This window comes from Oncorhynchus keta, chromosome 4, assembly GCF_023373465.1.
Source record: "Oncorhynchus keta strain PuntledgeMale-10-30-2019 chromosome 4, Oket_V2, whole genome shotgun sequence".
Taxonomy (NCBI): Eukaryota; Metazoa; Chordata; class Actinopteri; order Salmoniformes; family Salmonidae; genus Oncorhynchus; species Oncorhynchus keta.
The window spans coordinates 74,624,551-74,651,453 of NC_068424.1; the positions used below are offsets into that span (position 1 = coordinate 74,624,551).

The 26,903-nt window shown below is 42.9% G+C and overlaps 2 protein-coding genes and 1 long non-coding RNA gene across 16 annotated transcripts; 1 reads left to right on the forward strand and 2 right to left on the reverse strand.

Moving 5' to 3' along the window:
* Nucleotides 1-246: 246 nt before the first annotated feature.
* Nucleotides 247-1,899, reverse strand: cuedc2 (CUE domain containing 2). Its single transcript, XM_035759057.2, has 2 exons — nucleotides 1,460-1,899; nucleotides 247-1,284 (listed from the first exon to the last, which is right to left on the reverse strand). Exon 2 carries the CDS (start codon nucleotides 1,268-1,270, stop codon nucleotides 431-433), a length of 840 nt encoding a protein of 279 aa, XP_035614950.1. The 5' UTR covers nucleotides 1,271-1,284; nucleotides 1,460-1,899; the 3' UTR covers nucleotides 247-430.
* A 6,537-nt stretch (nucleotides 1,900-8,436) lies between these two features.
* Nucleotides 8,437-13,686, forward strand: asb12b (ankyrin repeat and SOCS box-containing 12b). The gene is made up of 5 exons (XM_035759055.2): nucleotides 8,437-8,584; nucleotides 11,450-11,696; nucleotides 12,005-12,187; nucleotides 12,437-12,965; nucleotides 13,219-13,686. The coding sequence occupies exons 2-5, from the start codon at nucleotides 11,574-11,576 to the stop codon at nucleotides 13,350-13,352; spliced, it is 969 nt and encodes a 322-aa protein (XP_035614948.1). The 5' UTR covers nucleotides 8,437-8,584; nucleotides 11,450-11,573; the 3' UTR covers nucleotides 13,353-13,686.
* Nucleotides 13,687-20,727: 7,041 nt separating this feature from the next.
* Nucleotides 20,728-25,596, reverse strand: LOC127928547 (uncharacterized). 14 transcript variants are annotated; one of them, XR_008131560.1, is made up of 3 exons: nucleotides 24,425-25,596; nucleotides 22,154-24,389; nucleotides 20,728-20,957 (listed from the first exon to the last, which is right to left on the reverse strand). It is a non-coding gene; the product is annotated as an uncharacterized LOC127928547 (long non-coding RNA). The 14 variants fall into 14 exon arrangements; XR_008131559.1 differs by having other exon boundaries at nucleotides 20,728-20,973; XR_008131558.1 differs by having other exon boundaries at nucleotides 20,728-21,749.
* Nucleotides 25,597-26,903: the final 1,307 nt, after the last annotated feature.

Consider the following 26,903-nt stretch of genomic DNA (forward strand, 5'->3'; position numbering starts at 1 on the left):
ATAGAGTACTGAAAATAGTGTTTTGAAACAGGCCCCAAATCACTAAGTCCCCCTGCCAGGAAAAATACCAATAACAATTATATCTGACCCCAAAAAATCTGTACCATGTCAGACCTGCTGAAATGGAAAAAAAACATTACACAGTTTGGACATAATAAGAGAATCAAATGTAGCAGTTGTTCAAGCCAGCCCACCACAAGAGCACATCATGACCCACCTAGAGAACAAAACAATGATGCCAGAGAATCACTGCAAAGGAGAAATTATATTCGAAGCAAGACGATGGCCACACACTTTTCAAATCAGACACTTACACATACCAAAAACAAACATTTTCCATAACCAGGAAAACAAAAAAACCAAGGCATTCAGAAAGGATGTAAAACAACCAAGTCAATGGCTGGTGTTCCAGAAGAGTGCCAGTCAGTCATCAATGGAATCTGGATTTGCGTGCGGGTTTGATGCTGATGTAAGTTTTCTTCACCTCCTCCGTCTCCTCTTTCTTCACCAGTTGGTACCGCTCCCCTTTTGTGGTCACCACCTGGTTGCTGTGGTAACGCACCAGTTTCTTAGGGGCATCTTTAGGTGCAACAGGCCTGTGTGTTTTCTTATCCTCCTCTCTGTCCACTAGCATGTACTTCTCCAGGATGCTCTCTTTCATCTTCTGCTCTGCCTGAGGGGAACCCATCTTCCCATGGTTTACGTTTAGAGGTGTGTGGCTGAGCTGGATGTCTCCTTCGATGATGAGGCGGACAGCCTCCTCCATGTCACCTTTAGCAATGGACAACGCACTCCTGGCCTCTGATAGTCTGCACTTGGGGAACATCTCCAGAAGGAGTGGCTCCTGGGCCTCCCACTCAGGGAATGGCACCTTGGCGGTGGCCCCCTCAGTCTGTGTAGTAAGGCAGTGCATCTCCCTCACAGGAGGCCCAGTGGAGGTAGCGCTGACTGTCAGTGGGACCTCCATTCTAGCCTTTGGCACACTATTTTCTGAACTCCGGGCTGTGGCTAGTTTTGAAGCCAGGCTGAACATCATATCACAAACGTTAACACTGTCAATTTCAGCAAAGCCAGGAATGTAGGCCTCCAGCATTTCTACAAAGACCTCCACGTCAAAGTTCTCCTCCACGCTCTCCCGAGATCCCAGATCCTCCAGGACTCCAGTGATGTAGGGAAGCAACACATCATCCAGAGAACTCAGGTCTGCTTCGGGAATGCATGTCTGAATGAACTCCTGCAGGGTATCGTGGATTATCTTGTGAAGGTCCATAATGGGCTCAAAACCTGTTAACAAAAAACAATACCAAATTCAGATTGATTCAAACGTGACGACGGAAATAAACGGGATTGCGAATTATGCTGCCTTTAACCAAACTATACGCTATCACGAATGCATTACGAATTGATGATAGATAGCTAGCTAGAAGTAAACAAAACGAATAAACCAAATGAATCGTACCGGCGACCGCTGACTGTGAAGCCGACAAGAACGGCTAACGTAAGTTTTCAAAGGTTGACCAAACCGAACTAATATCAAAGAAAAGTGGCCACTATGATATAATATTTTCAGGATTTTCTGATCTATTGACGGACAACAATCACGTAATCAGAAGAGATGACGAGAATCGGGTCACGGGTCACGTTAACTATCTATAGTAGCTAAACCGGCTTCAAAGCCGTACTGCTGCAGAACAAAAAGCTAGCAAGCCGAAACGAATGTCGTTGTAGTAAAGTGCAAAAAAAACTACGACGTGCAAATACAAATCTAACCTTAAACGTGCAAGAAATAAAAATGTTGTTCCAATTGTGTATCTACAAACTGTGTGAATAATTAGCCAGCTAAGAGATTATAAAGACTGCTAGCAACTCAATTGTTTACACACGAATAACCACAACAGAACCATTTATTTCTAGCGAGTTCAGCGCTGTCAGTGATTCCCTACCGCCACCTACCGTACTGGAGTGGGATTAGATCATGAAAAGGATCGAAAAAATAACGATACTTTAAACTACACTTTTTTTCGCTTATATGTCACATTACTCCATTACATTTGTAAAAAATATATAACCCGCACGTGTATTTTCCTACGACACTGACTTTGCTGATAACTACTTTATTCAGGAAAAGTATACCTAAGACTGAAGTAGTTGCCTCAACTAGCTATCTTCAAATGAATGCACTTATTGCAGAGCGTCTGCTAAGTTACAAAAATGTAAATGTATCCTATTCCTGTCTGCCATGCCACCAACAGTTCCATCATAACGCTCCTATCTGTCCATTGTGTACCGCCAAGAGTCTCTCCCACAAGAAACCCAAGATGAAGCCTGACAAGAGTACACACACTCTCCTACGACCACCTCATTTTGATACATTTAAATCGCTGGAATTCAGTAATACATAACATTCTCCATGCCATGGAACCTACCTTTAGTATCATCTTCATTATCCTATGTGTTTTCTTTTTAAATCAGTGCTTGAGTATTAAAATGTAATTGTTAAACTTACAGTGCATTCATAAAGTATTCAGACCCCTTGACTTTTTCCAGATTTTGTTAAATTATAGCCTCATTCTAAAATTGATTCAATTGTTTTTCCCCCTCATCAACCTATACAAAATATCCCATAATGACAAAGCAAAAAAATTTTTGAAAAATGTTTGATAATTTTAAAGAAAATATGTAAATGTGATATTTCAGTTTTTCAGACCATTTACTCAGTATTTTTTTGAAGCACCTTTGGCAGCGATTACAGCCTCTATTCTTCTTGGGTATGACGCTACAAGCTTGGAACACCTGTATTTGGGGAGTTTCTCCCAATCTTCTCTGCAGATCCTCTCAAGCTCTGTCAGGTTGGATGGGGAATGTCGCTGCAGCTATTTTCAGTCCGGGTTTTGGCAGAGCAATTGTCCTGAAGCCAATCCCGCATTGTCTTGGCTGTGTGCTTAGGGTCGTTGTTCTATTGGAAGGTGAACCTTCGTCCCAGTCTGAGGTCCTGAGCGCTCTGGAGCAGGTTTTTATCAAAGATCTCTCTGTACTTTGCTCTATTAATCTTTTCCTTGATCCTGACTAGTCTCCCAGTCCCTGCTGCTGAAAAACATCCCCACAGCATGATACTGCCACCACCATGATTCACCATAGGGATGGTGCCAGGTTTCCAATGGTGATTTTAGCATGTAAATCTTGGTGGGGCAAAAAAAACAAGTGGAATGCATGCCAGAAAAGCCAATACACAACACAACACTAAACAATACATGAACTGCACTATAATGGTGACCATAAACACAACAGCAGTCCCAACATCTTACCACTGCTACGCCTGGCTATCAGCAGAGCCTTGTCTGGCAGCGAAACAGTTCATTCAGCCTCATTTACTGCCTTTTAAAAACATAGCTGATATGGCTGACTTGCTTAAACAAATGTGGTTTCTACTGACAATTGAGATGTACAAACTATGGCATGAGGGAACAACATGCGGATAAGAGGCAATCAGCAATTTCGATTAAGACAATGAGCGAGCTAGGACAGACGTAATGTCAGTCAATATAACTATTTGTTTAGCACTTTTGAAATGTACATCAACATAATTCAGAAGATGGGCCGTTCTTATAGTGTTCTCCCTGCACACCAAGTCAGAACAGTAGGATGAATAAAGGAGGCATAGAAGCAGACAATGAAAGCACCTAAAATATTTGATTTTTACATTTCTCCAAAACAGTTTATAGGCTACATACAGAACAGTAGGCGAAATTAAGAGGGGTAAATTATTAGGGTGAGGCACATGAGATACTTACATCTTACCCAAGTGCAGGCTATAAGAGGCCAGGAGAGCCTTGTCCACACAGCCACTGATTCCTTCCAAACCACTCGTTGAATTTGCGATTTCCAACTTAATGTTAATGTCCAATGGCCGATGAGCACCGATACGTTTTATCTATAATTTCTCTTCATTATTTCTCTTCCTATGACAAGGATTAAATTGGATTTGCCAGTAGATTGTCATCTTGATTCATGATGATGACTGCTTGTCTAGCTTGCTAGCTAAAATTGTGAAAGTATGATGTTGACATGATCAGTCCAATCAAAGCTACTGTACATATAACGTGATTTGAAGTCATTTTATCTGTGGCCAATGACCTTGAGCCTTCATGGATGGGCACTTCTATGGCAGCAGCTGAAGGGCTAGAATTTTCAATGTACCGAGTCAATGTGCTGGGGTACAGGTTAGTTGAGGTCATTTGTACATGTAGGTAGGGGTAAAGTGACTATGCATAGATAATAAACAGCCAGTTTACAAGCAACATAAATTAGGAAAAAGTCGAGGTCTGTATTCGCTAAAAGTTTTTATTCAAAGTATGAATTTTGGCACTGCGGTTATACAGGTTGTACAGGACAAATATAGGGGCAGGTAGGCGTTTTCAGAATTGACTTTTTAACAAGTATCAACTGATGGTGACTCAATGTTGTTGCTCGCACATCATGCAACCAGTTATCAAAACTCAACTCTGCCTCGATATAAGCGAACGGAGTTGAGCGTTCTTCAGCTAATGTTGCTATTGGCTCGAACATTAGAAATGTGAAACGTACTGCATTTACTTGTTCCTCTGTATTTAACATGTTATATGCAATAATACACAATACTATACTGTAGCTGTACCCATGTTGTGATTGGTTCTGGCGTTAAATGTGAAACGTACTGTATTTACTTGTTCCTCTGTATTTAACATGTGTACATTGCATGAACACTCTCCATGGCTGAACTATAATGACTGTGTTGTAACTGTTTGTGATATTGGACTGTATAACCCAGGAAGTTGTTCTAATGTTTACTGAAGGCATAATGGACGGTCAAAGGACTGAGAAAACCACAATGCTCATTTGATTTTAACAGTGTTGTATGTGAAACTTGAATACATTACATTTAAGTCATTTAGCAGACGCTCTTATCCAGAGAATACAAAAATAAAATGTATTTTGTACTGCAGTTGGAATTGTATTTTCTTTTATAAGATGCATCTCATAATACACATGATCAATGACACTCAGTGACACTCAGTGAAAATCACAGGCTGCAATCCACTTCCACATAGGGCTGTCTCGACGCAAAACTCGTTCACTACATAGGGAAAAGGGTGCCATTTCTGCTATGCTCAGTCACATGGCCAGCATGAGGGTGCACTTAGCTCAGTTCTTGTACTGTCGTCAGGGTAACCCCAGATTGACGTTCTCTTGTCTGGGTACATCCAGATTCCTGTTCTGTCTCCAAGGTAACCCCAAGTTGCTGTCTTCCTCTGGCCTGCAGTTGTTCCCAAATCCCACTGGGGGCGTCAGAGGGCTTGGGGAGGCCCCTTAGCAACTCTCCCAACAGACACACAGCGTCCTACAACACATGAGAACACAGGTTACTTCACCCACTACACACCACATTTTTTTTCTGGGACAATTGGTAGTTTAGACGGCCATTTTGGCACAGAAACCTAAAATAATAACATACCAAAGCAGGGAATGTATTGACAAGACAGAAGCAGAAAGGAACACCACAATTGAATATCCTGTACTCTATGTGCAGTCCGTCTTCCTGTGTTGTACCCTTTTGTAGAGGTGTGTTGTACCCTGTTGTAGAGGTGTGTTGTACCCTGTTGTAGAGGTGTGTTGTACCCTGCTGTAGAGGTGTGTTGTACTGTACCCTGTTGCAGAGGTGTGTTGTACCCTGTTGTAGAGGTGTGTTGTATCCTGTTGTAGGGGTGTGTTGTATCCTGTTGTAGGGGTGTGTTGTCTTGTACCCTGTTGTAGGGGTGTGTTGTATCCTGTTGTAGGGGTGTGTTGTATCCTGTTGTAGAGGTGTGTTGTACCCTGTTGTAGAGGTGTGTTGTGTTGTACCCTGCTGTAGAGGTGTATTGTACCCTGTTGTAGAGGTGTGTTGTACCCTGTTGTAGAGGTGTGTTGTACTCTGTTGTAGAGGTGTGTTGTACCCTGTTGTAGAGGTGTGTTGTACCCTGTTGTAGAGGTGTACTGTACCCTGTTGTAGAGGTGTGTTGTACCCTGTTGTAGAGGTGTGTTGTACCCTGTTGTAGAGGTGTGTTGTACCCTGTTGTAGAGGTGTGTTGTACCCTGTTGTAGAGGTGTACTGTACCCTGTTGTAGAGGTGTACTGTACCCCGTTGTAGTGGTGTGTTGTACCCTGTTGTAGAGGTGTGTGTGTGTGTGTGTGTGTTGTACCCTGTTATAGAGGTGTGTGTGTAGTTTATCCTCCAGTATGTTAGTGTCTAGTTGAGTAGTCTTCCTCCTGATGAAGGTGTTTAGGGACAAAGCTGCCTGCTGCTGCACACACACTCCACACACTGATGGGTCATGCAGCTCTGTGTCCATGGCCTGTTAATTCACACACACACATAGAGAGATACGGCTGAGATACAATGAGACTAAACCAGGGTAGACCCACCAGAATTGATAGGCAATTACTATGCCCAGATAGTGTCTGTCTCACCTGTCTCATCTCCTCTGTGAAAGTCTTCATCTTCAGGGCAGAAATGAGCTGTATAGGGACAGGCTCTCCTGCAAGGTCCTCACACTCCCTCTGTCTCCTCACAGTCTTTTCCTTCTGCCTCTCACTCGCTGCTATAGTTTCTGTGTTCTGTTTTCTGTGTATTTGTATGATCATCCTCCTCCACACCTCACTCTGCAACCTCTTCCTCCCCCTCACTCGGAGAGCTGTTCTCTCCCCCTCTTCCCCCCTCTCCTCCTGCCTCTCTCTCCACCCCCTCTCCCCTGCAGTTTCTGGGTTTAGTTGATTGTTGACCTGTGTTATCATTCTCCTGCAGTAGATCTCCAGTGCCTCGTTCTCCTCCATACCTCGGGCCAAGAAAAAGCTATTTTCACGCCGCCAGAAACGCCACTTCAATGTCTAGGGAACACAACTTCCGCCAACATGGCGACGCATTTGTTTATGATGTTGCCAACGTAACTTCGATTTTCAAAGGTTGAACAAACCGACCTAATATCAAACACTGTGGCCACTATGTGATATTATTTTCGTGATTTTCTGATCAACTGACGGACAACTGAATCACGTAACGAGAGGAGTTGACGAAAGTTTGATTGATGCTACCTAAACTAGCTAGCTTTACCGCTGCCAGCAGACCATAACGTCGAGCCTCAACGAATACAGTAAAGTGCAAACAACTACAACGTACACGTCACATTAAAAACCTAACGTTGTTGGCGCAATTATGTATCCCCAAACTTTGTGATGAATTAGCTAGCTATTATATACAATTTAAAACGCGTTAGATAGCGAGTTACACACCCAAAACTACAACAGGGCAAATATTTTCTTCTTGCAAGCGCAGTGCTGCTAACAATGAGTATTTACCGCCACCTAGCGTACTGGAGGGGGGTAGATGAAGAGGGCCCGAAAAAGAAAAAGTTCATATTTAGAAATACTTTTGGCTAACCTTGTTATCTGCCTGCTTATATATTTTTATGTGACAACATTTTATGTAAATCGTGATGCTTTATGATATTATATCATAGTATACTTTATTACCTGCATGTATGTTATAGGCAGGCATAATTAAACTACAAAAGCAGGCCTACTTTCAGAAATTGGCTGCATTTTCAGTTTAGTTATAAGGACAAAGTAATCTAAGCTATAAGCAAACAATGGTTACATCAAATAATTTCCCTTCCCTGTGTTTTTGAGAGGCGGAAACAGACTTCACTTCCCAAAATGCCTGGAATGTGCAGATCATCTTGGAAAGGAATGTAAGATGACCATGACCACCATACTTCTACAAATGCAGAGGTCTTCTTGATCATGGTTCTGCAGGCAGGGCAGGGCTGTGTGAACAGCTGATAGTCTACAACAGCCTCTGACAGTCAGACAGCTGCGCACAGACTATAAGATGGATGCCAGTCACAGTGCAAACTAAAGAAATGGAGGTGATGACAGGCCTGTTACACATAGACACAATACAGCACAAATCATTTATCTTAAAGGATTTCACTACACACATACACTATTTAAAAAAAAACCCTAAAGGGTTAAAGTTACTTTTGGTGATTATGGCAAGCTAAAATTAAAATGGACTGAAGTAAGCCTATCTGATTTCAGGTCACACATCATTGAATGACATGTTTGCTGGTAGAGTAGTCTAGTTGTGTATTTCTACTACTGACCATCAGAACTAGAAGTGCTGCCTTATCATGTGATCTTTACTTAGGACACAGTGAAACACCAGGGAGTACCAAGGCCCCTGCCCACCAACCAAACTCACAGCCTGAGTGTCAGTGTCACTAGTCTATCACCCATCTAATTATAACCCCCCACAGTTCTCCAAGAATGGAAGTTTAGATAGGTCCATCTGTGGGACTAAAAATAGCCCCCAAGCAGCACCCAGCCAGCCAGACCCCCTCTCTGCTCTGCTGTGTTAGACAGCAACACATATGCACACCCGTGTGCCCACACATACATGCACACACACACACAGCTCTCAGACCCCAGTCCCTGTGTGGATACAGCAACACATTCCTCTTGGAGTCTCCTCTTCCTTCACGTGACCAACGGACCATGGAGTTATAAGAGAGTGGTAAGTGTTTACTACCAACGTCCTGATTAACATTGTTGGCAGAAAAATCCCTGGTTGGTGACCCTGTAGGTGAGGTAAGTGGAAAGCATTGTTAACCACCATTTGCTGTTTGGCTCTGGGCCTTTGGATCATGGTAGCTATAGCAGGAGTTACATGGGGAATGGGATTCTGGGTTGGACGTTTTTAACAATCCCCAAATCTGTTGCTTTTTGATCGTATTTTCCATGATCATACCTAGAAATATTTCATTTTCAGTTCCCCATTATGCCCTCTCTGCAAAGTTGTGCAAACCCATATGGCGAGGATGTGGAGTTTACTAATTTAACTCTTGCATAGTAATGTCTATACCAAGAAGTGCTCATCCTACTTGGCTTCCAATAACACATTTACAGATGTCTGATAGTAAATGAACTGAATTGTATATATTATTCTGTGAACTGGTCTCTATGTAGTGTGTGTGAGAGATGCATGTAACACAAACATTCCCAGCACTTAAGTGGCTTATCTATTTCTGTCTCTATCTATTCCCTGTCTCTATCTGTCCCTGTCTCTATCTATTCCCTGTCTCTATCTATTCCCTGTCTCTATCTGTCCCTGTCTCTATCTATTCCCTGTCTCTATCTGTCCCTGTCTCTATCTATTCCCTGTCTCTATATATTCCCTGTCTCTATCTGTCCCTGTCTCTATCTATTCCCTGTCTCTATATATTCCCTGTCTCTATCTGTCCCTGTCTCTATCTATTCCCTGTCTCTATATATTCCCTGTCTCTATCTGTCCCTGTCTCTATCTATTCCCTGTCTCTATATATTCCCTGTTTCTATCTGTCCCTGTCTCTATCTATTCCCTGTCTCTATATATTCCCTGTCTCTATCTGTCCCTGTCTCTATCTATTCCGTCTCTATATATTCCCTGTCTCTATCTGTCCCTGTCTCTATCTAATCCCTGTCTCTATTTATTCCCTGTCTCTATCTATTCCTGTCTCTATCTATTCCCTGTCTCTATCTATTCCCTGTCTCTATCTAATCCCTGTCTCTATCTCTTCCCTGTCTCTATTTATTCCCTGTCTCTATCTATTCCTGTCTCTTATCTAATCCATGTCTCTATCTATCCCTGTCTCTATCTATTCCCTGACTGTATCTATTCCCTGTCTCTATCTATTCCGGTCTCTATTTATTCCCTGTCTCTATCTATTCCGGTCTCTATGTAACGTCGTTCTTCGTTTGTAGAAAGAGAGTCGGACCGAAATGCAGCATGGTGGTTACTCATGACTTTAATGAACAAAGTGACACATGAAATAACTATACATATACAAAAACAACAAACGGAACGTGAAACCTAATTACAGCCTATCTGGTGAAACTACACAGAGACAGGAACAATCACCCACGAAATACACAGCGAAACCCAGGCTACCTAAATACGGTTCCCAATCAGAGACAACGAGAATCACCTGACTCTGATTGAGAACCGCCTCAGGCAGCCAAGCCTATGCAACACCCCTACTCAGCCGTAATCCCAATAATACAAAAACCCCAATACGAACCACAACATATAAACCGAAAACACAAAATACAATGACCAAGGCGTGACACTCTATTTATTCCCTGTCTCTATCTATTCCAGTCTCTATTTATTCCCTGTCTCTATCTATTCCCTATCTATATCTATTCCCTGTCTCTATTTATTCCCTGTCTCTATCTATTCCGGTCTCTATTTATTCCCTGTCTCTATCTATTCCCTATCTATATATATTCCCTGTCTCTATCTATTCCTGTCTCTATCTATTCCCTGACTCTATCTATTCCCTGTCTCTATCTATTCCCTGTCTCTATCTATTCCCTTACTCTATCTATTCCCTGTCTCTATCTATTCCTGTCTCTATCTATTCCATGTCTCTATTTATTCCCTGTCTCTATCTATTCCTGTCTCTTATCTAATCCCTGTCTCTATCTATTCCCTGTCTCTATCTATTCCCTGTCTCTATCTATTCCTGTCTCTATCTATTCCCTGTCTCTATCTATTCCTGTCTCTATCTATTCCCGTCTCTATCTATTCCCTGACTCTATCTATTCCCTGTATCTATCTATTCCTTGTCTCTATCTATTCCTGTCTCTATCTATTCCCTGTCTCTATCTATTCCTGTCTCTATTTATTCCCTGTCTCTATCTACTCCCTGACTCTATCTATTCCTGTCTCTATCTATTCCTGTCTCTATTTATTCACTGTCTCTATCTATTCCCTGTCTCTATGTATTACTTTCTATTATATATTCCCTGTCTCTATCTATTCCCTGTCTCTATCTACCCCTGTCTCTATCTATTCCCTGTCTCTATCTATCCCTGTCTCTATTTATTCACTGTCTCTATCTATTCCCTGTCTCTATGTATTACTTTCTATTATATATTCCCTGTATTTTATCTGTTCCCTGTTTCTATCTATTCCTTGTCTCTATCTATTCCTGTCTCTATTTATTCACTGTCTCTATCTATTCCCTGTCTCTATCTATCCCTGTCTCTATCTATTCCTGTCTTTTATCTATTCCCTGTCTCTATCTATTCCTTGTCTCTATCCATTCTGGTCTCTGTCTATATCTATTCACTATCTATTCCCTGTCTCAATCTATTCCTGTCTCTATATATTCCCTGTCTCTATTTATTCCGTCTCTATCTATTACTGTCCTGAAGCACAGATTAGTCCTGGTTGGTACAAACCCAAACAGTTTAGCTATGCCTGTGTGTTTGTATTCTCCCTGTCTTTGTCTGATTCCAATGTTCTCTCCAAGGATCTATAAAGGTTATTCATTAACTGAATTGTATCCCCCCTTCTCTCTCCTCTCTCTCTCTTCTCAATTCAATTCAATTCAAGGGCTTTATTGGCATGGGAAACATGTGTTAACATTGCCAAAGCAAGTGAGGTAGATAATATATAAAGTGAATATATAAAGTGAAATAGATGGGGGAGTTGTAACTGTTACAGCTATAGTAACAGTATGGTCCTAGACAGTATCAACACAGCCACCAACCCTCTCAAGATGAGTCTAATGGACGTCTCCAAGATCTTCTCTCTGCTTCAGCCCAAGGAAGAGGATGAGGAGGACAATGAGCATGGCCAGGTACAGCCAATGAGCTTGCAGTGCTTTGTAACTTAGCAACCTATCACTGAGACAGCATCAGTAGACGTGCACAGCATCAGAGGGTGTGACTTCCAAGTCTACATGGGTGTGATCTAACCAGGGTCGTATTCATAAGGACATCATTTACAAATGACAAGCTTATTTTATTGAACAAGTTCAGATAGTACCTCCCTGCTTCAGTTTTTTTGTGTTTTGAGTGTAGTGAATACCACCCAGCAGTGCAGCCCAATAACACTGTGTGTATGGTGGAGGTATAAGCGGAAGTATAATACTGCTCTGTTCCCCAGGCTCTGAACCAGGCAGTGAGCAGTGATGACGTGGTGGTGTTAGCTGAGCTGTTGTCCCAGGAGAGCTACAGAAAGTCTATCAACAGCAGAAGCGGCTGGGGGATCCCTGTTACCCCCCTACGGACTGCCGCAGCACACGGACACCTGAGGTGTCTGGAACTCCTGCTGGAGCACGGAGCGGAGGTGAGATATGGCGATAGAGTACTTTGGACTAGCTTCTCGTACCCCGACGCCTACTCCTGACATGGACTAAAAAATCCTGGTTTAATTTAGTCTGCACTTTTAGAGTTAAGGTTGATTCAAACAACAGTCATTTACTCTATGTTACTGTAAAAGCCTGTTGTGACAGCTGCTGATGGAAAAATGGCTTTAGAAATAAATGTGATTTAACCTATTGATTCATTATTGTTTGGTGATTGATTGGTTTTGCAGGTGGACAGTCTAGATGTGAAGGCCCAGACCCCTCTGTTTACAGCGGTCAGTGGTAAACACCTGGACTGTGTTGTGGTCTTACTGAAGGCTGGAGCCGACCCCAACGGCAGCCCGTACAACAACTGTTCCCCGGTGCTGACCGCCGCCCGCGAAGGAGACGTGGAGGTCCTCAGGGAGCTGCTTCAGTTTGGAGCCGAGGTCGACGTCTGGCCCAAAGTCCCTGAGTGGGCCTCCAACGCCACAGCCTGCAGGGGACCCCTGTACATATCCGCTGTATATGGACACCTGGACTGTTTCAAGCTGCTGCTGCTCCACGGGGCTAATCCTGACTATAACTGTAAGTCAGAGAAGATGCTGGCCAGGATCAAGCAGCCCAAGACGGTGCTGGAGATGTGTCTCAGGTATGGCTGTGGAGTGGAATACATACAGCTGCTCATAGACTTTGGGGCAGACGTGTATCTGCCCACGCTGATTATTGACAAGACCACCAAGCAGAACGAGGCGGTGGCTCTGCTGCTCAAGGAGAGAGGTGAGAACATCACACACACTTGTTTTACTTTTGTATCATATTTGTGAAACAGTTGTTTCATATTTGTTAAAGAGTTATTATACATTCGTTACATTTGTTGCACATAAGTTATACATTTGTTACATATTGTACTGTCACATATTCAGTCTGTTTTGTAACTCTAATTGATTGATGGTTGTTAATGATGAGAACATTGGAGACATTCTCGTATTTCATTGAATTAACTAGAACCTCCCCTGTGTTTTATTTCCAGTTTGTCCCAATACTCTGATGTCACTGACACGGCTTGCGATTCGGAGACACCTCCCCGTGGTTAATAAAATGACGTCCATAGACCGCTTGGACATTCCCCAGATACTGAGGAACTACCTGAAACATCTCACATGACCTCTATCTCCTGACCTCTGAACTCTGCATGAAGATGATGTCACAAATGGATACGCTATATGGCTGTGTCTCAATAGTCTACAGGGGATTCCTCTGCTTCATCTCCACTGTTCTGAAAACACATGTTAGGTGAAACAATATGGAGGGTGATTTCTGAAAAACTTTCAAAAAAAAGTGCAACAATTTCATACCATCCTCTTCTGTCTCTACTGAGTGCATCATGGGCTGCAAAGTCCAGTTTGTTCTGTTTCTATTGTAGGTGTGAATAATAATTATGCCAAGTTTGTCTTTGAATAGCTGTAGAGGTTGAATTAGAATAAACATGTTTATTTAACTTATTCTCTGTGATTGAATTCAGCAAATGTTTGGTAAATGTAATCATTGGAAATTGGTTGAAGAATGCTGAAACCATGGTGAAGACAATGCCCTCTCTTCTTGGACAGTTATATAAGTGCACAGAGCTTCAGGAGAAACCTTTAGTAAGTGTAAAACTACGAGTAACCACTAGGTGTCACACTACCACTGTAGATGTATTCTCCATCTTTCGTCGAGCTAAAAACAATGTCATTTGTGGAATCTTGCTGGCATTAGGAGTGTCCTTGCTGATAGCTCAGCGACACAGTATGGTGTAGTGCATCAAACCAGGTTCAAACCCAGTCAGTCACTGGAGCAGCAAACAAACAGGGAAACAAGACATTGCCTTATTTGAACAGAAGGATTAGTACACAGACAGGATATTACATCACATTACAGGATAAGGATATCCTGTCGAACGTCCACATTGACCTTAGAACACAGTTCAGTATATAGAGGTTTTAATTTCAACAGAAGTACAGTTATATCAATGTGGTTCAGTTTTTACAGAGAAATACAACGTAATAATTCCCAGTGCTCTTTGATTACATCAAAACATATACATAGACTTCTCCACGATCCCCATTCACAGTTTCAGGATTTGAATAGGCATTACTTAGTTTCAGGGTTGTTTTTTTCCATTTCTACAACAAATCAAAACAAACCTAATCGAAGGCCAGAGAGAAAATATATGTTCCTGCTATTTGTACTGTACAAACATGGTGATGACATTTCAGACTGACAGATAAAATAGAATTCATACCAGAGTCCAACCCCCCCCCCATTCTAGATGGCAATGTGAATGTACAGTGAATAGCCTAATAGCTCCAACTAAACTTATTACTTGTCTTGTTACCTGTTTCAGTGTCCATACATTAGTACCCTGATTGTTCTGAAACCACATACTACTGTATAACCAACTAGAGAAAAGCAACAAGGATTTGTAATGATGACTGTGTGTATGTCCCAAATGGTACCCTATTCCCTGTTTAGTGCACTACATTTGACGAGGGCCCATGGGGACTATATAGGGAATAGGATGCCATTTGGGACGAAACCAGTGCATCATATGTATCATGGCTGCTACAGATTCCTCCTTCCTTCCAGCCCTAAATATAGACTCACCCGGCCAACAACAGACACCCGGCCAACAACAGACACCCGGCCAACAACAGACACCCGGCCAACAACAGACACCCGGCCAACAACAGACACCCGGCCAACAACAGAATCAAGGGCTTATTCTGTCAATGACTAAAACAACAACATTAATATCAACATAATACACAATATTACATTTCATAAATATTTGTGATAATATTGGAAGGAAAATAAATAGTGTCTCCAAAATGCACCTCAAAGAATCCATAACTGTGTTGAGTAGAGCTGCTGCCATGAATAAACGGCGTACATGACTGTATTCTGGACCATGGTTACATATAGCTCCTCCTACCACGTTTCTGATTGGTTCAGCATAAATACATGCGAACACCATGAACAGCAGCTAAATCTCCTATGTGGTGTGCCGATGCCATAGAAAATGACCCATTTACCTTGAATCTGCTCTGTAGGAGTGGTAGGATATTCTATCAATAGTCAGTGTGTGGCAGAGAACTAACTGATCAAATGAACACATGATTTATCAAAGTATAAACTAGAGTCCAGTGTTATGTTAATGTCTTAACCACCAATCAATTAATTATTGATTGATAGCAAACCACAATCAAGTGTTATAATATTATGACTAAGGCATGTCTGTGGATTCATATTCTACTGTTGTCTGCCATGAATACATATAATCCCTTGAGAGAGGGAAACAGAATATTATGGCCTAGAGAAATCATCATATCATTACATGGAATGAAACAGTGGAAGGTTGTAAAATAATGGCAAACACGTTGGTTGTTAAAAGAGAAAACAAAATCTTCAAAGAAGATGTGTCATGCAGAACTCTGAATGTCATAAAACACCATGATATGATGATAATGATCTACCTGGTACTGAGGCTAGAACTGGGTCTCTGGTACTGAGGATAGAACTGGGTCTCTGGTACTGAGGATAGAACTGGGTCTCTGGTACTGAGGATAGAACTGGGTCTCTGGTACTGAGGATAGAACTGGGTCTCTGGTACTGAGGATAGAACTGGGTCTCTGGTACTGAGGATAGAACTGGGTCTCTGGTACCGAAGCTAGAACTGGGTCTCTGGTACTGAGGCTAGAACTGGGTCTCTGGTACTGAGGATAGAACTGGGTCTCTGGTACTGAGGATAGAACTGGGTCTCTGGTACTGAGGATAGAACTGGGTCTCTGGTACTGAGGATAGAACTGGGTCTCTGGTACTGAGGATAGAACTGGGTCTCTGGTACTGAGGATAGAACTGGGTCTCTGGTACTGAGGATAGAACTGGGTCTCTGGTCTCTGGTACTGAGGCTAGAACTGGGTCTCTGGTACTGAGGCTAGAACTGGGTCTCTGGTACTGAGGTACTGGGGGTACTGAGGAAGAACTGGGTCTCTGGTACTGAGGATAGAACTGGGTCTCTGGTACTGAGGATAGAACTGGGTCTCTGGTACTGAGGCTAGAACTGGGTCTCTGGTACTGAGGATAGAACTGGGTCTCTGGTACTGAGGCTAGAACTGGGTCTCTGGTACTGAGGATAGAACTGGGTCTCTGGTACTGAGGATAGAACTGGGTCTCTGGTACTGAGGATAGAACTGGGTCTCTGGTACTGAGGATAGAACTGGGTCTCTGGTACTGAGGATAGAACTGGGTCTCTGGTACTGAGGATAGAACTGGGTCTCTGGTACTGAGGATAGAACTGGGTCTCTGGTACTGAGGATAGAACTGGGTCTCTGGTACTGAGGCTAGAACTGGGTCTCTGGTACTGAGGATAGAACTGGGTCTCTGGTACTGAGGATAGAACTGGGTCTCTGGTACTGAGGATAGAACTGGGTCTCTGGTACTGAGGATAGAACTGGGTCTCTGGTACTGGGTCTCTGGTAGGGCTAGAACTGGGTCTCTGGTACTGAGGATAGAACTGGGTCTCTGGTACTGAGGCTAGAACTGGGTCTCTGGTACTGAGGATAGAACTGGGTCTCTGGTACTGAGGATAGAACTGGGTCTCTGGTACTGAGGCTAGAACTGTGTCTCTGGTACTGAGGATAGAACTGGGTCTCTGGTACTGAGGCTAGAACTGGGTCTCTGGTACTGAGGATAGAACTGGGTCTCTGGTACTGAGGCTAGAACTGGGTCTCTGGTACTGAGGCTAGAACTGTGTCTCTGGTACTGAGGATAGAACTGGGTCTCTGGTACTGAGGCTAGAACTGTGTCTCTGGTACTGAGGATAGAACTGGGTCTCTGGTACCGAGGCTAGAACTGTGTCTCTGGTACTGAGGATAGAACTGGGTCTCTGGTACTGAGGCTAGAACTGTGTCTCTGGTACTGAGGATAGAACTGGGTCTCTGGTACCGAGGCTAGAACTGTGTCTCGGGTACTGAGGATAGAACTGGGTCTCTGGTACTGAGGCTAGAACTGTGTCTCTGGTACTGAGGATAGAACTGGGTCTCTGGTACTGAGGCTAGAACTGTGTCTCTGGTACTGAGGATAGAACTGGGTCTCTGGTACCGAGGCTAGAACTGTGTCTCGGGTACTGAGGATAGAACTGGGTCTCTGGTACTGAGGATAGAACTGGGTCTCTGGTACCGAGGCTAGAACTGGGTCTCTGGTATCGAGGCTAGAACTGGGTCTCTGGTACTGAGGCTAGAACTGTGTCTCTGGTACTGAGGATAGAACTGGGTCTCTGGTACTGAGGCTAGAACTGGGTCTCTGGTACTGAGGCTAGAACTGGGTCTCTGGTACTGAGGCTAGAACTGGGTCTCTGGTACTGAGGATAGAACTGGGTCTCTGGTACTGAGGATAGAACTGGGTCTCTGGTACTGAGGCTAGAACTGTGTCTCTGGTACTGAGGATAGAACTGGGTCTCTGGTACCGAGGATAGAACTGTGTCTCTGGTACTGAGGATAGAACTGGGTCTCTGGTACTGAGGCTAGAACTGTGTCTCTGGTACTGAGGATAGAACTGGGTCTCTGGTACCGAGGCTAGAACTGTGTCTCTGGTACTGAGGATAGAACTGGGTCTCTGGTACTGAGGATAGAATTGGGTCTCTGGTACCGAGGCTAGAACTGTGTCTCTGGTACTGAGGATAGAACTGGGTCTCTGGTACCGAGGCTAGAACTGTGTCTCTGGTACTGAGGATAGAACTGGGTCTCTAGTACTGAGGATAGAACTGGGTCTCTGGTACTGAGGATAGAACTGGGTCTCTGGTACCGAGGCTAGAACTGGGTCTCTGGTACTGAGGATAGAACTGGGTCTCTGGTACCGAGGCTAGAACTGGGTCTCTGGTACTGAGGCTAGAACTGCGTCTCTGGTACTGAGGCTAGAACTGGTTCTCTGGTACTGAGGATCGAACTGGGTCTCTGGTACTGAGGCTAGAACTGGGTCTCTGGTACTGAGGATAGAACTGGGCCTCAAATGGCACCTTCTTCCCTTTACAGTGCCCTACTTTTGAACAGGAGCCTTGGAGCTCTGGTCCAAAGTAGTGCATTATATTGGGGATTATGTTGTCATTTGACATTCAAACTAGAACTGAAGCAACACTGTTGGCAGTCTCCAACGGAAATACTAATATTGTAACATAATATATGATTTGTTGTTTATACAGTATGGACAAGTAGTTAGCTGCTAGTCACAGGTAGTACGCCTGTTCTGTCTGTTTCCTCACCATTTTATGTCAGTTAGCTTCTCTAAAATGTGGAAGTTGAACTGGAAAATTAAAAAGTAATGTAAATAAACCAAATACTGACTAACTATATAATCATCTCCCACCATTCAGTCAAACCCCCTACGTCTTTCATTAATACACTGAGGAGATCAATAGGAAAATGTATTAAAATCTAAATGAACTGATTTAATCTACATTTAATTTTACCTCTACGGGATCGATTGAGCTAACACAGGCTAATGGGATTAGCATGAGGTTGTAAGTAACAAGAACATTTCCCAGGACATAGACATATCTGATATGGGCAGAAAGTTTAAATTCTTGTTAATCTTACTTCACTGTCTAATTTACAGTAGCTGTTACAGTGAAATAATACCTTGCTATTCTTTGAGGAGAGTGGACAGTTATGAACTTGAAAATGTATCAATAAACCAATTAGGCACATTTGGGCAGACTCGATACAACATTTTGAACAGAAATGCAATGGTTCATTGGTTCAATCTAAAACTTTGCACATACACTGCTGCCATCTAGTGGCCAAAATCAAAATCATACCAAACCTGGAATAATACATTATGGCCTTTCTCTTGCATTTCAAATATGATGAAAAAAAAGCATGTTTTTTTCTTTGAATTATCTTTTACCACATACAATGTGTTATATTCTCCTACATTCATTTCACATTTACACAAACTTCAAAGTGTTTCCTTTCAAATGGTACCAAGAATATGCATATCCTTGCTTCAGGTCCTGTGCTAAAAGCAGTTAGATTTGGGTATGTCATTTTAGGCGAAAATGTAGGTTTTAGATAGTCTTAGGATTCGTCAGGCAAAAAGAGTGAAATGTCCCTGATATTCAACAGATGCTCTGGTACTACAATAATAATTTGGGGGTTTGTTAGGGGGTAAATGCACCAGTCAAGCACAACAACCTCCGCTCACATGGAAACAGCCTGACCTATCCTGGAATACACACTGCATATGTGAGCAGAGGTTGTTGTGCTTGACTGGTGTATTTAGAGATATTTAGAAGGATATTCTGAGTGATATTTAGAGTGATATTCAGTTTGGCTCCCAGGCTCCTGCCCTTCATGTTTCTGTCTGTCTGGTTTCTCTAACACTGGGAATCCCCACTCGCAGGCACAGAGCATCCCAAATGGCACCCTATTCCTTATATAGTGCACTGCTTTTGGCCAGAGACCTATAGGGAATTGGTCCTTCTGTAGCTCAGTTGGTAGAGCATGGCACTTGTAACGCCAGGGTAGTGGGTTCCACCACCCATACGAGACCTATGACTGGGATAAAGCGTCTGGTTTCCCATTTGGGACGGCCCAGAAAGACGAGAAGTCCTACACTGGAGTGGGAAAGAGAATACATGCCTGAATCATCGTTGCTGCATGAATATATCCAGTAATCACTAGTGGGACGCTGGAAGGCACTGTTAGGGCATCTCTGTTAGATAGCATCTCTGTTACGGCATCTCTGTTAGATAGCATCTCTGTTATGGCATCTCTGTTAGATAGCATATCTGTTATGGCATCTCTGTTAGATAGCATCTCTGTTTTATAGCATCTCTGTTTGGGTATCTCTGTTAGATAGCATCTCTGTTACGGCATCTCTGTTAGATAGCATCTCTGTTTTATAGCATCTCTGTTTGGGTATCTCTGTTAGATAGCATCTCTGTTACGGCATCTCTGTTAGATAGCATCTCTGTTACGGCATCTCTGTTAGATAGCATATCTGTTATGGCATCTCTGTTAGATAGCATCTCTGTTAGATAGCATCTCTGTTTGGGTATCTCTGTTAGATAGCATCTCTGTTAGGGTATCTCTGTTAGATAGCATCTCTGTTAGATAGCATCTCTGTTTGGGTATCTCTGTTAGATAGCATCTCTGTTAGGGTATCTCTGTTAGATAGCATCTCTGTTAGATAGCATCTCTGTTTGGGTATCTCTGTTAGATAGCATCTCTGTTAGATAGCATCTCTGTTTGGGTATCTCTGCTAGATAGCATCTCTGTTAGGGTATCTCTGTTAGATAGCATCTCTGTTTGGGTATCTCTGTTAGATAGCATCTCTGTTACGGCATCTCTGTTAGATAGCATCTCTGCTAGATAGCATCTCTGTTTGGGTATCTCTGTTAGATAGCATCTCTGTTAGAGTATATCTGTTAGATAGCATCTCTGTTAGATAGCATCTCTGTTTGGGTATCTCAGTTAGATAGCCTCTCTGTTAGGGCATTTAACATGTCTGTTAGGGTATATCTGTTAGATAGCATCTCTGTTAGATAGCATCTCTGTTAGATAGCATCTCTTTTAGGGCATCACTGTCAGGGCATCTCTGTTAGATAGCATCTCTGTTAGGGCATTTCTGTTAGATAGCATCTCTGTTAGATAGCATCTCTGTTAGATAGCATCTCTGTTAGATAGCATCTCTGTTAGATCGCATCTCTGTTAGGGCATCTCTGTTAGATAGCATCTCTGTTAGATAGCATCTCTGTTAGGGTATCTCTGTTAGATAGCATCTCTGTTAGATAGCATCTCTGTTAGATAGCATCTCTGTTAGATAGCATCTCTGTTTGGGTATCTCTGTTAGATAGCATCTCTGTTAGGCTATCTCTGTTAGATAGCATCTCTGTTAGATAGCATCTCTGTTTGGGTATCTCTGTTAGATAGCATCTCTGTTAGGGTATCTCTGTTAGATAGCATCTCTGTTAGATAGCATCTCTGTTTGGGTATCTCTGTTAGATAGCATCTCTGTTTGGGTATCTCTGTTAGATAGCATCTCTGTTTGGGTATCTCTGTTAGATAGCATCTCTGTTAGATAGCATCTCTGTCTGGGTATCTCTGCTAGATAGCATCTCTGTTAGGGTATCTCTGTTAGATAGCATCTCTGTTTGGGTATCTCTGTTAGATAGCATCTCTGTTACGGCATCTCTGTTAGATAGCATCTCTGCTAGATAGCATCTCTGTTTGGGTATCTCTGTTAGATAGCATCTCTGTTAGAGTATATCTGTTAGATAGCATCTCTGTTAGATAGCATCTCTGTTTGGGTATCTCTGTTAGATAGCCTCTCTGTTAGGGTATCTCTATTAGATAACATGTCTGTTAGGGTATATCTGTTAGATAGCATCTCTGTTAGATAGCATCTCTGTTAGATAGCATCTCTTTTAGGGCATCACTGTCAGGGCATCTCTGTTAGATAGCATCTCTGTTAGGGCATTTCTGTTAGATAGCATCTCTGTTAGATAGCATCTCTGTTAGATAGCATCTCTGTTAGATCGCATCTCTGTTAGATCGCATCTCTGTTAGGGCATCTCTGTTAGATAGCATCTCTGTTAGGGCATCTCTGTTAGATAGCATCTCTGTTAGATAGCATCTCTGTTAGATAGCATCTCTGTTAGGGCATCTCTGTTAGATAGCATCTCTGTTAGATAGCATCTCTGTTAGGGCATCTCTGTTAGATAGCATCTCTGTTAGATAGCATCTCTGTTAGATCGCATCTCTGTTAGATAGCATCTCTGTTAGATAGCATCTCTGTTAGATAGCATCTCTGTTAGGGCATCTCTGTTAGATAGCATCTCTGTTAGATAGCATCTCTGTTAGATAGCATCTCTGTTAGGGCATCTCTGTTAGATAGCATCTCTGTTAGATAGCATCTCTGTTAGATAGCACCTCTGTTAGGGCATCTCTGTTAGATAGCATCTCTGTTAGATAGCATCTCTGTTAGGGCATCTCTGTTAGATAGCATCTATGTTAGGGCACAGTTAGATTGTGTCCCAAATGGCACCCTATTCCCTACTTTTGACCATGGGCACTGGTCAAAAGTATTGCACTGTATATGGTATAGGGTGCCATTTGGGATGCATATTTGTTAGGACACAGTTAGATCAGAGATAGTCTTTTATTCCAACCCTGCAGGCTTTTGTTCCAGCCCTGCTCTAACACACCTGATTCAAGATAATCACGGTCTTGGGGACCAGCTGGTTAGTAGAGTCTGGTGTGTAGGTGCAGGGTTGGAATAAAATCAAACGGGAGGCTATCTCTCCAGGAGGAGGGTATCTCTCCAGGAGGAGGGTAACTTTCCAGGAGGAGGGAATCTCTCCAGGAGGAAGGTATCTCTCCAGGAGGAAAGTATCTCTCCAGGAGGAAGGTATCTCTCCAGGAGGAAAGTATCTCTCCAGGAGGAAAGTATCTCTCCAGGAGGAAGGTATCTCTCCAGGAGGAGGGCATCTTTCCAGGAGGAAGGTATCTCTCCAGGAGGAGGTTAACTTTCCAGGAGGAAAGTATCTCTCCAGGTGGAAGGTATCTCTCCAGGAGGAGGGTAACTTTCCAGGAGGAGGGTATCTCTCCAGGTGGAGGGTATCTCTCCAGGTGGAGGGTATCTTTCCAGGAGGAGGGTTGGCCACCCTGATCTAAAGCAATCATTCTAGGAACACTTTCTAGAGATACCAGGAATCAAATCATCCATTTATCACTTTTGTTTTACTGAAATGAAAAAACATAAATTACACACCATACAAATAAAATCTAAATGATTTCTTCTTCAATAATTAATTTATATAGGGCCTATGAGAAGGCAAACAAATTACATAAAACTATATAATAATTGTTTTATATCACATTGTCGTGAGTTTTGTAGATACAATGATATATCACATTGCACAAGTTGGCATACTGTATTTGATTTCCATCAACTGGTATCATCTGATAAAAAATCTGTTTCTGAATTTGTGTCTAAGTATGAACATCGCTTCCATTAATATGACAGAGTTGATCATTAATATGACAGTTGATCATTAATATGACAGATAGATGAACTTAAATTCAAACGTTGAAACAGGAAAACAAAGACCTATAAACAGAGACATCCAGTGGATATTTCTCTCTAGTTTACAACATTCTCACCCTTAAAAAACATTGACCTTTTAGGAGATGCTCTTCTACAGAGCAACTTTCAGTCGTGAGTGGATACATTTTCATACCAGTCCACCAAGGGAATCAAACCCACAACCCTGGCATTACATGCACCATGCTCTACCAACTGAGCCACATCAGAACTTGAAGTGAAACCCGACACCAGTTGATATCAGTGGAGGCTGCTGATGGGGAGGATGGCTCATAATAATGTCTGGAACGGCGTCAATGGAATGGTATCAAACACATGGAAACCATGGAAACCATGGAAACCATGGAAACCACGTGTTTGATGTGTTTGATACCATTCCATTGACGCCGTTCCAGACATTATTATGAGCCGTCCTCCCCATCAGCAGCCTCCACTGGTTGATACCATCTCCAATAGTGTAGTATTCTTACTAATGTCTAAAACAAGGTATCACACAACTGTATGGTTGGCTCTGCTTCCTCAACATATGCAGAATTGAAAAAAAAACGAGAAAAAACCTATTTGCTTCATTGTGAATGTTAATTATTCGACAGCTGAACAAAATGAAAAAAATAAAATGATCTGTCATATAATTTTGTCATTTCTGTCATGGAATTAGATGATATGTGTTCGTCCGATCAGACAGACAGGTGAGACAGACAGGCATTCTACCTGTCTACAGCTCAGTACTCAGACAGACAGACATTCTACCTGTCTACAGCTCAGTACTCAGACAGACAGACATTCTACCTGTCTACAGCTCAGTACTCAGACAGACAGACATTCTACCTGTCTACAGCTCAGTACTCAGACAGACAGACATTCTACCTGTCTACAGCTCAGTACTCAGACAGACAGACATTCTACCTGTCTACAGCTCAGTACTCAGGCAGACAGACATTCTACCTGTCTACAGCTCAGTACTCAGGCAGACAGACATTCTACCTGTCTACAGCTCAGTACTCAGACAGACAGACATTCTACCTGTATACAGCTCAGTACTCAGACAGACGGACATTCTACCTGTCTACAGCTCAGTACTCAGACAGACATTCTACCTGTCTACAGCTCAGTACTCAGGCAGACAGACATTCTACCTGTCTACAGCGCAGTACTCAGGCAGACAGACATTCTACCTGTCTACAGCTCAGTACTCAGGCAGACAGACATTCTACCTGTCTACAGCTCAGTACTCAGGCAGACAGACATTCTACCTGTCTACAGCTCAGTACTCAGACAGACAGACATTCTACCTGTCTACAGCTCAGTACTCAGGCAGACAGACATTCTACCTGTCTACAGCGCAGTACTCAGGCAGACAGACATTCTACCTGTCTACAGCTCAGTACTCAGGCAGACAGACATTCTACCTGTCTACAGCGCAGTACTCAGGCAGACAGACATTCTACCTGTCTACAGCTCAGTACTCAGGCAGACAGACATTCTACCTGTCTACAGCTCAGTACTCAGGCAGACAGACATTCTACCTGTCTACAGCTCAGTACTCAGGCAGACAGGTGAGACAAACAGACATTCTACTGGTCTACATCTTAGTACTCAGACAGACAGGAACATGAAACCCTTTGTGACCCAACAGCCAGCCTCTGTGGATGGACGCAATGATTATACCCTGTCAACAGTGTTTGGTGCGTAGTAGATAATGTAAATGTTGTATTGATGTTACGGCTATTGATTATTTCCCTGACCTGCCGTAATATCATGGATAATGGCAGACATCAAATTAGATGTCTAACCTCATTAAACAAAAACATAGTCAGATAGAAGGGAGGGAACAGAAAGAGGGAGACAACTAAGATAGAGGGAAAAGAGACAGAGAGAGGGGAAAGAGACAGAGAGAGGGGAAAGAGACAGAGAGAGGGGAAAGAGACAGAGAGGGGAAAGAGACAGAGAGAGGGGAAAGAGACAGAGAGAGGGGAAAGAGACAGAGAGAGGGGAAAGAGCGAGATATGACAGATATAGAGGGGAATGGGGATTGAGAAGAGAGAAAGAGAGAGGGAGGGAGGGAGAGAGAGAGAGGGGAGAGAGAGGAGAAGATGGTAAAGAGAGAGAAAGAAAGGGAATAAAGAAAAACACAAAGCAGCTAGAGAAATAGACAGAGTGAAGAGAGAGAGAGAGAGAGATAGACAGAGGGTAAAGAGAAGATAGAGAGAGAGAGAGAGAGAGAGAGAGAGATAGACAGAGGGTAAAGAGAAGAGAGAGAGAGAGAGAGACAGAGGGTAAGAGAGAGAGATAGATAGACAGAGGAAAGAGAGAGAGATAGATAGACAGAGGGTAAAGAGAAGAGGGAGAGAGAGAGAGATAGACAGAGGGTAAAGAGAAGAGGGAGAGAGAGAGAGAGAGATAGACAGAGGGTAAAGAGAAGAGAGAGAGAGATAGACAGAGGGTAAAGAGAAGAGAGAGAGAGAGAGAGATAGAGAGAGGGTAAAGAGAAGAGAGAGAGAGAGAGAGATAGACAGAGGGTAAAGAGAAGAGAGAGAGAGAGATAGACAGAGGGTAAAGAGAAGAGAGAGAGAGAGAGATAGACAGAGGGTAAAGAGAAGAGAGAGAGAGAGAGAGAGAGAGATAGACAGAGGGTAAAGAGAGAGAGAGAGAGATAGACAGAGGGTAAAGAGAAGAGAGAGAGAGAGATAGACAGAGGGTAAAGAGAAGAGAGAGAGAGAGAGAGAGAGATAGACAGAGGGTAAAGAGAAGAGAGAGAGAGAGAGAGATAGACAGAGGGTAAAGAGAAGAGAGAGAGATAGATAGACAGAGGGTAAAGAGAAGAGAGAGAGAGATAGACAGAGAAAGAGAGAGAGAGATAGACAGAGGGTAAAGAGAAGAGAGAGAGAGATAGACAGAGGGTAAAGAGAAGAAAGAGAAGAGAGATAGATAGACAGAGGGTAAAGAAGAGAGAGAGAGAGATAGATAGACAGAGGGTAAAGAGAAGAGAGAGAGAGATAGACAGAGGGAGAGAGAGAGAGAGAGAGAGAGAGAGACAGAGGGAAAGAGAGAGAGAGAGAGATAGACAGAGGGTAAAGAGAGAGAGAGAGGAGAGAGATAGACAGAGGGTAAAGAGAGAGAGAGAGAGAGAGATAGACAGAGGAGAGAAGAGAGAGAGAGAGAGACAGAGGGTAAAGAGAGAGAGAGAGAGAGAGAGAGGATAGACAGAGGAAAGAAAGAGGGAGAGAGAGAGATAGACAGAGGGTAAAGAGAAGAGGGAGGAGAGAGAGAGAGATAGACAGAGGGTAAAGAGAAGAGAGAGAGAGAGAGAGATAGACAGAGGGTAAAGAGAGAGATAGACAGAGGGTAAAGAGAGGAGAGAGAGAGATAGACAGAGGGTAAAGAGAGAGAGAGAGAGATAGACAGAGGGTAAAGAGAAGAGGAGAGAGAGATAGACAGAGGGTAAAGAGAAGAGAGAGAGAGATAGACAGAGGGTAAAGAGAAGAGGGAGAGAGAGAGAGAGATAGATAGACAGAGGGTAAAGAGAAGAGGGAGAGAGAGAGATAGATAGATAGACAGAGGGTAAAGAGAAGAGGG